Source organism: Chelonia mydas, chromosome 15 (genome assembly GCF_015237465.2).
Source record: "Chelonia mydas isolate rCheMyd1 chromosome 15, rCheMyd1.pri.v2, whole genome shotgun sequence".
Classification (NCBI taxonomy): Eukaryota; Metazoa; Chordata; order Testudines; family Cheloniidae; genus Chelonia; species Chelonia mydas.
The window spans coordinates 29,805,906-29,819,344 of NC_057856.1; the positions used below are offsets into that span (position 1 = coordinate 29,805,906).

Here is a 13,439-nt window from a genome sequence, read left to right on the forward strand (position 1 = left end):
CCCCGCCGCCCCCAATCACATAAAGCCGGCTCTGCCCACCAAATCGCCTGCAGGAGACATGCTTTCTTGTGGGCTGTCGCCCCTTCCCTGGCTGCTGGGGGCGGTCAGGAGAGATTTGCACCCTTCTTCCACGCTACACAAGCCCCTGGGTTTGTCACTTTTTACTGGAGGAAACCAGACATGTTCCCAAACTAGCAAGGTGACCCACACACACTTTTTCACACCAGCCCAAGGTGCTTGTCACGGGCCAGGACTAGCCAGAGAGGTTTGCCCCAGGTTTTCAATGGGCCAATGCCACACGCTGCTCCACTGACCCACTGTGGGTGCTACTCCAGCCCTCTGAGTGGGGCACCAGCCCAATCACTTGCTCCCTGCCCATCTGTCCCCTGCTCACGGGGATGGGTTCGCTGGGGCCAACAGGGCAGCCTGGTGCTATGCAGCTAAGCCAGGCTGCAGTGCTTTGCGATCCACTCGCGGACAGCACCAAATCAGCACGTAGAGTTTATTGTAACCTCCGCTGAGAAACAGCGAGTTCAGCATGCGGGAAGGGGTTAATTTCCTCCCTGCACACAGCGCACTTTTAATTAAAGTATCCATCAACACCATCACTCCTTGCTGCAGACTGTAACCCAGGGCGCCCTGCTGCAATCACAGTCTCCAGGACCCCGGCTTGAATTAAAGAGTCGAAACTTGCCCTGTCAATAAACTTTAATGAGATTGTGAACAAGTTTCACCCACGTAACACAATTTACAGCTGATGGGGAAGAAAAGCCCTGAGCGCTAGTTCAGCCAGGCAGCTGGCTATAGGGAAAGACTCACACACTGAAGGCCTTGAGAGGCCATTTCAACAGTGCAGTAGATTCAGAATCATCATGTTTATTGCTGATTATCTACTTATCCTGGGCTTGATGCTGCTGCCATTCCCACTGATGGGAAAATGCCCATTGCCTTAAATAGTGCAGGACTGAACCCAACGGGGTGAGGGGGGGTGTTACATTCCTTTTTTACACTCAATTCCCCTGATAACTTCCTCAAGCCCAATTTAAAAACCCTGAAGTTCTCATCCTGACTCAGGGAGCTGGCTGTTCTGAGGACAGGCAGCGCTAGGCCAGGCAGGAGGTGATCCCCCCACGTCTCTGGTGCACCCAGCAAACCGTGACCCCAATCTCCTGCTGCCCCATCAAAGCCGCCATCAGAATTCTACCCTGAGGATGGTAGATTTTCACCCTGTTCCCCGCAACCCCTGAGGTAAGATAGGTCTTGGACTCACCGTGGATAGTGTTCTGAAAACACCCGCTCAACGTGCAGCGGCCGTCAAAAAAGCAAACAGAACATTAGGAACCATTAAGAAAGGGCTAGATAATAAGACAGAAAATATCATAATGCCTCTATATCAAACCATGGCATGCCCACGCCTGGAATAGTGCGTGCAGCGCCAGTCCCCCACCTCAGAAAAGATGGATTCGAATTGGGAAAGGTGCAGAGAAGGGGAACAAAGCTAATTAGGGGGTGGAACAGCTGCCACAGGAGGGGCTGTTCATCTCCAACAAGCGACAAGGAAGGGGGTTGTGACACAGGGCGAGTGAAGCGGGAAGGGTTATTTACTCCTTCTCATAACACAAAAACATGGGACCCAATGAACTTAATGATTGGGTGGCTCAGCCTGTGACTGCCAGATGCTGGGACTAGATAATGGGATGGATCACTCGATAACTGCCCTGTTCTCTTCATTCCCTCTGAACGACCTGGCACTGGCCGCTGTCGGAAGACGGGATCCTGGGCTAGATGGACCCTTGGACTGATCTAATGTGGCCGCTCTTAGGTTCTTACGCAGTAGGTTTAAAACAAACAGAAGGAAGTATTTCTTCACCCAACGCAGTGTCAAGCTGTGGAACTCATTGCCAGGGGACGTTGTGAAGGCCAAAAGTAGAAGGGGGTTCAAAAGAGACTTGGATAAGTTCATGGAGGAAAGGTCCATCAATGGCTATTAGCTAAGGTAGTCAGGGACACAATCCCATGGTCTGGGTGTCCCTAAGCCTCTGACTGCCAGAAGCTGGGACTGGATGACAGGGGATGGATCACTCGATAATCACCCTGTTCTGTTCACTCCCTCTGAAGCACCTGGCACCGGCCACTGTCAGAAGACAGGACCCTGGGCTCGATGGACCATTGATCTGACCCAGTGTGGCCGTTCTTAAGGATGCGAGAAGCTACCTGACCAGAATTGTTGGATTGCAAAAAGGCCTCACGCACCACAGCACAGGCCTCCGTAGCAACCTCGCCTTGGGGCATCAATGCCCTGGGCCACAAGATCTCCTCAGCCATGCCTGAAGAGCGACTTTCAGACGGCTCAGCTTACAGCAGGCGCCCGTCCCCTTTGCCGTTGCTTTTCACAATGCTAGTGGCTGCAGCTACCCACGTGCACACCATCGCTCCCTCCTCCTCCTCCTGCTGCAGCGGTGTGACATCACGGGCCCAGCAGATGGTTGGTGATGTCATAGCTACAGAGATGCAGCATCAGGGCACGGGCAGGGAGAAGACAGGCTGTGAGGAAGGATGTTCATGCTGAAAACACTACGGCCCAGTCTCTGGCAACTTTCTGTGCACAGAGAAGACCAACGAGCTCCAGCCTGCAGGACTGGGCCCTAAGGTCAGCCAACAGAGCCAGCGGGGGTGAGAAAGCGCCGGGCCAGGGACAGCCCCTTGTTTTGATCCCATGGAAAAGCGCCTCTAATGCCCAACTGGAAGAATTTTGCCTGCCAAGGCATGAGCTGGGCATTTCCCTGGCACCTAACGGTGTAAGTAAGGAATGCAGTGCCGTGCTCTGCCCTGGGGCCCAGCAGCGGCACAGGGAACCACAGAGCCCTAAATGCACACGTCTCAGCAGGTAACGCGAGCACCAATGATCCTGTCTGCAACTGTATTTGTTGGTTGTAAATCTGCCCCTTAGCATGAGCATGATTTGTGGAGTGCTGGAGGCACGCTCGGTGCCACACAAGACACAGGAGAAGAGACAGCCCCTAAGGAGCTTCTAATCTACAAAGAGAGTGAGACAGACACCAAATGCCCTGGGTGTCCGTGGACGGATTTAACACAGGGCACTGCCTAGACGTTCTCTGGATGAGCTGCAATCTTATTTTGCCATTTCTAAACCACAAGCTCTCCAGTTCCCCTCTGAATGACACGGCCTGCAGGGTCTCTCCCGTGCACTCGTCAGAGGAGACCACAGCTACAACTGGTAGAAAATGAAGCCCTATTCGTGTGAAAAAAAAAGTCAAGGTTGGGTTCACTGTGACAAGGTCAAAACAGACCCATTTTCCCTCGGTTTCCAAACATTTTCACCATCCTCCCCGCCTGCCCCAATTTTTTTCTGAAAAAAAAAAAAAGGAAAATGTCGCCAATACTTAGTCCTGCCTGAGTGCCGGGGACTGGAGCAGATGACCTCTCGAGGGCCCCTCCAGTCCTACGATTCTGATTCTATGATTTTTTGACCACTCTCTTTTTTGGCCATTTTTCGAAACAAAAAGTTTTCATTTGCAAAATTTCAACCCATTCTAGTCCCAGCCCTGAGCCGGGACAGGAAAACACCTCGTTCCAGAGGAGAAAAGCCTCACCGGGAGTGGGATCATCACGTCCTTTACCACCTCAAAGGAATATTGGATCATGGACACAGGGAACTGATGCACATAGCCGGACAAGCAGACCGTATAGAACATTATATCTGAGCCAGCAAAAGGCCCGTGAATACTGGAATAAGACTTCCCCTCACACTGCAACAGCACAAGCAGAACCCATTCCATGTGAGCGCCTGAAGAGATGGGTCTACAACAAGGAACCAATATCTGAGACCCTTAGAGCTGCAGAAGCTCCCAGTCTTTGCCCTCTGAGGGCCACATTGCCCAGAGCCTGAGACACAATCCTACTTCATCTTTAATATGACGGTACGGCCCATGAGGACTACAGGGTCCCAGTATGCACTGCTCCAGGGTCAGGCTACCTGCAGCAAGATGACGCATTGCAGGATGAAACCTGCTTCCTTCTGCTCTGTATTAAAGATGCGTGGCCAAGGGCCAACATCATAGAATCTGTGATGGCCACTCACGGATTAGACTGTTCAGCTAACAGAAGGGATTCTTGGCCTGTAAACCAGCACCTCCCATTCACAGCTGATAGTCAAACAACAGGCTCACCCGGCCACAGAGAGGAACCTGAGCTGGCATCTCTTGGACACTGACCCTTGGGATTAGCCCTTCAGCGGATTTCTACATCTGCCACCAGGGAGCCTGGGACACACTCTCAGAGCTGGATCAGCAAATAAAACACGGAGGCAGAGGGCATGGTTTGGTTTTTATTACTAAATAAATAGTTGTATAAATCTTGTGCAAAAATGTATATGGCGCAACCACTGGCCTGTTGGATGTAATGGATGTAATGGATAATGCTCTCATCTCTCCTGCTCCCTTTCGGACTAGCAAAATATTCCTCCCCACAGATGGTACAGTTGTCTCCTGATAGCTAGAGAGAGGGCAGTGCTTAGCAGCTGCTTTATCACTCCCTGGTGAAACTACTCTCAGGTTAGGTGGGTCTCTCTCCTGGTGTCACAGATACCAGCTGGAAAGTCAGTGCTGCAGAATACTGGCTCTTCCGCTCTCCTACCTGAACTATCGAGACTAGTTCTTGTGGCTTCTTTAAAACTTGACTCCCATCTCTCTTGTTAAGGCTGGACACTTGGCTAGAGCTGGCCTGGGGAGAGCTACCAGTCTGGAGACTAACGTCTCAAGGGGAGCCCATCACAAGACGGTTACAACGAGGCTGGACAAATCCCTGAGGCAGCAAGGAACAATCCTGCATTGGCAGTGGAAAGCAAAGGGAAAGGAACGGGGCTACCAAGCCTTCTCCATCACGAACGCCTGTGGTTTTTACCAGACGGGGTTTGGAACTGAACGGAATGCCCCACCGTTCAGTAGAAAGGGGCCCAAACTCCAGTTGCCTGCGTCTCTAGTACAGTGGGGCAAAGGCTGGCAAATGGCCGTGACAAACATTCGTTTGAGTAAACATCAGGGTTGTGCTTCGCCTGTCCACGGCCCCCCCGCTGTACTCCTCTGGAACATCCTCACAAGTGACATTTTGGTCCCAAGCACCTCCAAAGAGAAGAAATGGGACACAAGTACTTATCCACAGATGGCTTTGCACACTGACTGCATGGCACGAATTTGCACAGGCATTCACCCCCTGAATATTCAAGGACCAACTTGGAAGATTTCCGTGGGCGTGGGAACCATCCGGTCAGGGAGCAGAAACAACGCCATGTGACTTAAGTGACCGGTCACAGAGGAGGAATTCCAAAGAGCACGTAGCGGACACAGTGGGCACAGGGCAGAGCCAGCGAGCAGCCTCAAGGCTGAGGAATGGTGGCCGGGGCCATGCCTCAGCTGATTGCAAACAACGTCGTAAAACCTGTGTCTGTTGGCAGCTAATTCACAGGCTCTTCACCCAGCTTCGGTGGCCTTAGCTTCTGGACAGCTGGCATCACTGCCCCAGCACACACCTTCGGGCCCTTTGTCAGCGCAGAACTCAGTGCCAGGGGAGACCGTGGACGGATGAGCCCCTTGGTGCTAACAGAGCCGATGCCCTGTGGGTAACAGCAGCGATTCCACCGCACGGAGCCCTGTCCCGCCAAGGCAGGGAGGGAAATGGGGCAGCTCTAACTCCAGCTCTGTCAGGAAGGAGCACTGGAAATGGTCACTGATTAACATACTTTGTGCAGGGAAACGGGCAGCCGTGCCATTAGCCTGCAAGGTACCTGTGGCACAGAGCAGGGTGAAGGAGGGAGCTGCCTGAGACAGAGAATCATAAAATCTCCGGGTTGGAAGGGACCTCAGGAGGTCATTTAGTCCAACCCCCTGCTCAAAGCAGGACCAATCCCCAATTTTTTTGCCCCAGATTCCTAAATGGCCCCCTCAAGGACTGAACTCACAACCCCGGGTTTAGCAGGCCAATGCTCAAACCACTGAGCTATCCCTCCCTCATTCAGGAGGTGAATGACCCTCGGTCCAGGTCTGCTCTTCAGAGAGCCACGTTAAGGTGAAAACAACCTCTGCAGGGAGAGAGAGGGAGCCCCGTTGCCCAGGGTATTGGAAACAGGCTGATCTACGGCCTGGAGAACATGCTGTAGGGAACATCCCTGCATTGAGCAGGTTGATTTCTAGGCTCTCCCGCAGCTTGTGCAGGGCAGGCTGGATCCCTGGCTGTGGTTCTTACCCATCTCTGTTCTCCAGCCACTCTCAAGAGGGCTGGCTAGGAAAGGGCTGGGGGATCTGCACTAGGCCCTGGGACCAGGGTGTGCCGCTGGGCAGGGCGTGTGCTTTGGCTTTGCCGGGGCACCCCTGGGGTCAGGTTTGCCAGCACTGACATTTGCAGAAAGCAAAGGTCAGGCTTGAACGCCGGCTCCTGGGAGGAGGCAGCTCAGACAGATTTCCTGTCCGTCAGCTGGACAATGGTGTCCCCTTCCCCAGCCGATTGTTGGGGGAGCTCGTGCAAATGCCGGCGCCCCTGGAGGTCCGCGCATGACTGAGGCTGGGAGTGGGGTTCCTTGTGCACAACACGCTCACTGGTGACACTCACTAGGCACATGAGCTCGTTCCCCAGGGGACACTGGGCAGTTCCCCGTGCAGCTGGAATCCTGGTGCCAAGGGCATGGGTACACACAGTGTTCCCACTGAGACGCTCTGCACGCCGACTGGGATTGCGTGCCAAGGGCAGCCCAGGCACGGCGCCCGGGAAGTGACGTGGCATCTCAGCACCGGCCGGTCTCTCCACCAGGGCCCCCGAACACACACCAGCATGTGCAGCATGAGAGCCGGGCATGAGCACACCGTAGGGCTTGGGGGTGGCAGAGTTAGATGCTGCCCCGTGAGCATCTCATGAATATTCCCTGCAAATCCCTCTTCTCTCTACAGCCCTGCTCTGCACGTCACGACGGTCAGGCTCAAAGGGTTTGGAGCCAGAGGCTCGGCGCTTGGAAATAACAATAGCAAAATGATTATTTCACCGCTGCTGTGTCTGAGGCAGCCAGGGCCCTGCTGGACGAGCCCTTTCAGACCCAAGGGCTGCGCGCAGGGCTCCAGGAGAGAGCCGGGGGCTCCGGCGATGCGCTGCATGCCGCTGGCAGGAGGGAGGCTGTTTCAGAAGATCCGTGGCTGGTTGGTTCCTGCCTGCGTTGTGCGCGTCAGCCCCGCTGCCCCACGCCGGGGCCTGCGCATGGCGGGCAGCAGAGGCCAGGCAGAGGACAGAGCCGGCGCTGGCTTCTCCCTTCGCGCCTGAGCCCGCTGTTAGATGTAGGAGTCCTCTTTCCGCCAGCCTGAGGGATGCCCTTGCTTCCAGTCATGCCCATCGGACATCCCCCTGTTCTCCAGCGGGACCACCACCTCCTCCGGCTGCGAGCTCTTATTCAGCTCCACCACCCGGGGCACGACGCTCGACCAGCGATCTGCTGGATGGGGATGGGGAGAGGCCATTTAGTGGGAGTTACCCTGGCCCGGTAACTCCAACTCCCTCCACCCCCCAGTCTGGATTTTACTCCTGTGGGCTCGTCCCATCCCACCACACAGCCCTCATCTCTCCCCCTGCCTCTGCTCCTGCGCTGGCTTCCTCGGCCCTCTCGCTCACTGCTGGGCTGCAGCTTTGCCTGCGGTGATCTCCACGCCCGTTTCAGAAGCACGGCCAGCACTGCTGAGCCCAGCCAGCCCCCGGCCAGAGTCCTTCAAGCCTGCTGGGACGCAGGGAGGCCTCTGCCCCAATGTCCCCATTTGCCAACACCCCCGCTTAGAGATCAGCCAAGGGCACAAAGCAGGTTACGCTGGAGCAACATGCACATGAGATCCCAAAGGCGCCACCAAGGGGCAACTCCCCCGTCCACCCCCGGACCCCAGATCCCTCCCATAGAGCAGTGCCTACCGCTCACCTCTGCGCAGCCGGCCCACTGTGTGGGAGAACCCGTAATACTGATCAGTGTCATTCTTGCCTGGATCCTCATTGATGATGCCCAGATTCTGGTTCCAGTGAGACCAGTTCACCTCATCGACCCTGTGGGAGAACAAAGGCACTCCTGGGGCAATGGCAATTAATTGAAGTGGGGCGACAAGCCCTGGAGCCCAGCCTCGCCCCCTGCAGCGGGAATTCCTCTGGGTTCTGTCCTGCCCTGGTCAGGCTCTTACGCGGGCCCATCGCCACGGTATCTAGGCAGCAGGATAAGAGTGAGTGCCCCTGGACAGTGGGGCTGCGGAAGGGTAGGTGCATGGTCCATGCAATGACCAGCAGGAGACTCAGTCATTGCGTTTCCCTCTCCCAGGCTGCTGGCACCTGCTGTGGGGGAGGCGGCAGGGACGGGAGCAGCCCCCTGGAGCAGCCCGCTGAGGCACGGGGCAGCCAATGCACTGGCCTACCCTTTAGCAAATGGCAGGGCTCAGCCTACGTCCAGCAAATGGGGCCTGGCACTGGGGGAGGGGCTGAGGTGTACCCAGAGCCAGGAATCCCTCGCACCAGCTGTCCGTGCTCCCCAGTGATCTCGAGAGAGCCCATGAACACTGGGTGACATGCCAATGCCAGCAAGCTGGCTGCATGAGAGTCCCCAGCCATGGCACAGGCCTGTCACAACTCATTTAGCACAGCCTAGCACCACGGCTCTTCCCAATGCAGCCCCTTGCCCCAGGGTTCACGCAAAGCACCACGACCTGGAGCCTTCCCATGCAGCACGTCGGGGTGAGATAGGCTGGGGGCACCCGTCCCGTTAAGCGGCACCAGGTAGACAGACCAGCCCCGGAGCTCTGGACAAGTCGGGCCCTGGCTTTTGTCTTCCCTACAGGTCCCCCAGGACGCGCTCTGCCCACTCGCTCCGCCAGAGACACCCCGTGTCATGGGACGGCCCCGATACTCACAGCCGAGCCGCGGCGACACCGTATCGTCCATTGAAAGACAATCAGTGATTCAGCCCCACAGAGAACGGCAGAGGCCATTCTGCCTGGCTCCTGGTTAGTACAAACTACTAGGCTCTAACGAGGCCTAATTATGAATCAATGGAGACACTCCATGAAACACTGTCACACCCGGGAGTGAGAGTCCCTCCTTCATATTTACTTGGCTGCTTAAATACCGACTGGCCCCCGCTGGGAGCCGAGCCGGCCTCATGCCTTCATTGCTATGCAAAGGATCCCGCCCTTCATTAACAGTGCAGCCGCAGGAGCCCATCAGCCTGCAGCACGTTTGGAGCTGGGGGGGCCTCAGGATGGAGGTTAACTAGCCCGATGGTTCGGTTTGTTTATGGGTGTTGTCGGGATGGGCCCAAGGCTGGGGTGGGTCTGGGCTTCCCAGGGGGTTTGGGTCCGAGCCTAGGTCGAAGGCACTTGGCGAGGCACAAACCCAAAGGGCTTGTAGTCCTCTGAGCTACTGGCCAGCTGATTCCCCGCTGGCCCCCCAAGCTTACCTGAAACACCATCTCCGGTCCGGCGTGCCATTGGTGCCCTTCCCCACGGTGACCATCTCCCCCGAGCGGAAGGCTTTCCTCAGGAACACCGGGAAGGACCTCTCGATGTCCAGGATGGTGGTGGCCCACTGCACAGGGAGGAGTACACAGGCCCGTCAGCCAGAGTGGAACCAAAGGGGGGGCTGGGCATCTGACCCCTGGCTTCCAATGGGCGTTGGGCACCAAACTGCCCGGGGGGATTGTGGGAAATCCCACCCCAGTGGTCACACACTCCCTCGGATGTCCCTCAGGCTGGGATCTTGCTGGGGTTAAGGCCAGCTACGCACTGCAGGGAGGATCCCTGGGATGCAGGCATCACTCAACTCCACAGCTTCGCACCCATTTCACCTCTTCCTCAGGCACATGAGCTCCCCAAAAGGGCTCAGACAATCATGCCAAGCTCCCCACAGCCAGGGTCATCCTCAGTTCGTTCAGTGTCTCCCTGGGTTAGCGGCACAGGCCAGTCCTGCCCCTAGGTACCTGTGTGTGACACCTGATGCAACCGATGGAAGGTGCGTGTGTATATGAGGGCAGGAGTGTCCCTCCTTCCCATGAGGCTCCATCAGGGGAGACACCACAGTCTAGAGTGCAAAGGGCAGGAGAACACAGGCCACTCTCCTGCTCTGGCCACGCAGGTGGTCATGGACCAGATGGGACCCGCCAGGTCATTTCCATGTCCAGTCCCTGACCAGGGGAAGAGAACATGGTGATAAAATGCCGGAGCCCTTTCTACACCACAGCTTCCCCCTGTGTTACCCCCAGTAGGTGCCAGCTGGAAGAAGGGGTTGACACAGCCTAGCATAGGGGCTGACACCCTAGTGTCCAGGGCTATGGACCTGGTGTCCTCAGCAGGACATGCACGCTAATGGATGGGCCATCACCAGCTTGGGCAGCATAGAGCAATGGATCTCAGCCTGGGGGTTGAAACCCCAGGGGCCACCAGCAGCTCGGAGGGCAGTAGGCCTCAGCTGCTCCCATTCCCCATCTCCAGGGCTCCACTGCACCACCTGCATCGGGTGCTCCGTAGACGCTAGAAGCATCCCATAAATGGCCGTTCTCTCCTGGGGCGGGGCGTGGAGTCGGCATGGAGGATTCTGGGGAGGAGGCCAGCCTGTGAGCAGCTTAACTTGGCCTCGGCGGGCCCCCTGCATTTGTCCTGACAGGGTGTCCCTGGCAGCCAAGGCCTGGCCAGACGTTACCTGTAGCTTCCATATGTGCTTGCTCTCCTTGGAGACCTGCCCCACCGTCTCCCCCATCAGAGCGATCAGCATGTTAAGGAGCAGCACGAAGGTGAGGATGATGTAGGTGACCAGCAGGATGATGAAGACGCCGGGGTACTTGGCGCTCTCGATCATCTCCAGGTCGCCCATGCCAATGGTCAGCTTGAAGAGATCCAGCAGGAAGTTGCTGAAGGTCTTGCTGTCCCGGCAGGATGGGTAGGCGGCCACCGTGCAGTTGGAGTTGTCTTTGTTGCAGGCCTCGGCACTGGCACAAGGGTTCAGGAGCGAGACCAGAGCTGGTCCAGGGAGAGGAGGGAGGGATACGGGTGAGATCCAGAGAGGACTCAGCCAGGGGCTTAGCTGGGAGAACTGGCCAAGTCAAGGTCACCACCTCTCTGGATGACTCGTTAGGCTGCGTAGAGCTAGCCGAGCGCCGCCTTGCCGGGAGCCTGCACATGTGGGGACCTGGGCCCCATGCTCTGCCCTCATCCCGGTCCAGCCCGGAGAGCTCCCCGCATCTCCCAGTGGAAGAGTGAAGCCTCCCAAAGCCCAGGGTCAGAGAGAGAGGGCGGCATTCCCTGGCCTCCCTGCATAACTCTCTCACTAGTGCCGTGGGGTGCAAAGGAAGGTAAATGAATGGCCAGCTGGGGCACTCAGCCCCTATACCACAGCCCGAGCCATGCTGCGCTGACGCCTCTGTCCGCTGGCACACGAGCCATTTCCTCACAGCTCCCGTTCCAGGGGATCTGAACAATAAACCCTGGAGAGATTCCTCCCCCGCCCCGCCCTCAAACCCAGCGGAACTCAACCCGTTGTCTATCCGCGTTCCCACGGGCCAGTGCCAACATGCCGTGTTTTCCCTTTAACTCGGGCTGAGGTTCTCCAACTCGGCTGAGCATTACGCCAGGGCCCATCCTGCTCCCTGCTGCTTTCCCCACTCCACGCACCGAGCTAGCACCCTCCACAGCTCCCACGGACGTGCCGCCTACCTGAAGCATAGCCGATCATGAAGAGCACGTAGACCAGGAGGAACCGGAAAAGGTCTTTGAAGAGGATCTGAAAAAATCCCAGAGGCAGAGCTTAGCTGTGCTGAGATCAGAGCCAGCCCCTTACATTCCTGGAGAGCCCCGCAGCAGCCACTTCACTGAAACGCAGCCATCCCTGGATTATGCCTCCCATGACAGGGTGATGTCCCACTCCTGTCTTCTGCTCTGTCTACACAAACTCAGAGACACCCCAGGGCAGTTCATTTACCTTTCCTCTTCCCACCCCCTTCCTGCCCATACACGACAATTATTTACAGCTTTAGTTTCTCCTCAGTTCTCTGCCAAGGAGAGGGAAGAGCTCTCTCTACCCACAGATCTGTTCTGGTAGCTGTGACGAAGCGGGACTGTTCTTAATGTTTCCTCTGAATAGTGTGGGCGTGCCTCAGTTTCCCCTGTGCAGTTCTTAAATATCTAGGTGGTGGGATAAGGGTGTATGATCCTTGCAGAGCCCTGGAGGGCAGGTGTCTGCAGGGGTCTGGACCCAGAGAATGGCCGACACCCTGTTTCCTGGCAACTGATGGTCTGGCCCTTCCCCCCTGCAAGGTGAGAGCTAAAGGGTTGGAGAACAAAGAGATCAGGTGACCTCCTGGCCCGGGAAAGGGACAAAGCCCAGAGGAGGAGGGGCTGGAGGGGGAGTCAGTTGGGGCTGGCTGGGGAAATGGAGTGAAGTGCAGACGTGGTTGTCTGGCTCACTGCCCCCCAAAATGGACCCCGCTGAGGGGTCCTGTTCTCTCCACCTACAAGCTCTGTGTTAGACCATGTTCCTGTCGTCTAATAAACCTCTGTTTTACTGGCTGGCTGAGAGTCACGTCTGACTGCGAAGTTGCGGGGCAGGACCCTCTGGCTTCCCCAGGAGCCCCGCCTGAGCGGACTCGCTGTGGGAAGCGAACGGAGGGGCAGAGGAAGGTGGAAGCTGTGTGAGCTTTGTGTCCTGAAGACAGTCTCTCACAGAGAGGAGACTTCCCCAAAGTCCTGACTGGCTTCGTAGGGAGCAGTTCCAGAGCATCGCCTGGGGACTCCGTGACAGTAGCCTACCGCTCTCTCCCCTGCACTTCCTTCCTCTGCCTTCTTATACCGCCTGTGTTAATGGGCCAATCCGCTCATTTGTCCACTCCCAGCACATTCTAATCCACTAATTAGGCCCCATCAGGTCCACCCTGGGGGGAATTAATCGGTGTTTACGTGACCAGAGTGCTGGCTTCAGCACTCTGTCACACCTGTTTAACAACACAAAGATATGCCATAGGAGCACAGAAATTACTAGGTTGGACTGGACCCAAGGTCCATCTAACCAAGTGTCCTGTCTCAGACAGGCCACTACCAGATGCCTCAGAGGAAGGAAAAAGAACCCTGCATAGGTCGATTGGGTTAATCTGCCCCCGGGAAGGTCTCATCCTAATCCCTAATAGCTAGAGATTGGCTTAATCCCTGCAGCCTGAGGTTTAACATCCCTTCCACCAGGCTCTGTTTGCATGCAGCAGTTCAGGACAGGCATGAAGACGACTCCTGTATCCAATTGCAACTGCTGGGGTAGCTGAGGGAGAAGAATGGGATTGGGTGGAATTTGGCCAGGACAGAGGTTAAAGCTCCGTAGACACCTGCAAAAGCACCAGGAGACTGGACCCAGGCACATCTGTTACCATGATTAGGTGC

The 13,439-nt window shown here is 56.4% G+C and overlaps 1 protein-coding gene across 3 annotated transcripts in view; it reads right to left on the reverse strand.

The window, feature by feature from the left end:
* Positions 1 to 2,122: 2,122 nt before the first annotated feature.
* Positions 2,123 to 13,439, reverse strand: part of TRPV4 (transient receptor potential cation channel subfamily V member 4) — a 48,684-nt gene continuing 37,367 nt past the window's right edge. For 2 of the 3 annotated variants that reach the window (XM_037878785.2, XM_043529545.1), the window contains 5 exons: positions 11,730 to 11,796; positions 10,720 to 11,036; positions 9,482 to 9,609; positions 7,964 to 8,085; positions 2,123 to 7,492 (listed from right to left, as the gene is read on the reverse strand). In XM_037878785.2, coding sequence (XP_037734713.1) covers positions 7,332 to 7,492; positions 7,964 to 8,085; positions 9,482 to 9,609; positions 10,720 to 11,036; positions 11,730 to 11,796 — 795 coding nt within the window. In that variant the 3' untranslated portion in view covers positions 2,123 to 7,331. The remainder of the gene's footprint in view (positions 7,493 to 7,963; positions 8,086 to 9,481; positions 9,610 to 10,719; positions 11,037 to 11,729; positions 11,797 to 13,439) is intronic. The other variant, XM_037878786.2, reaches the window with a different exon arrangement.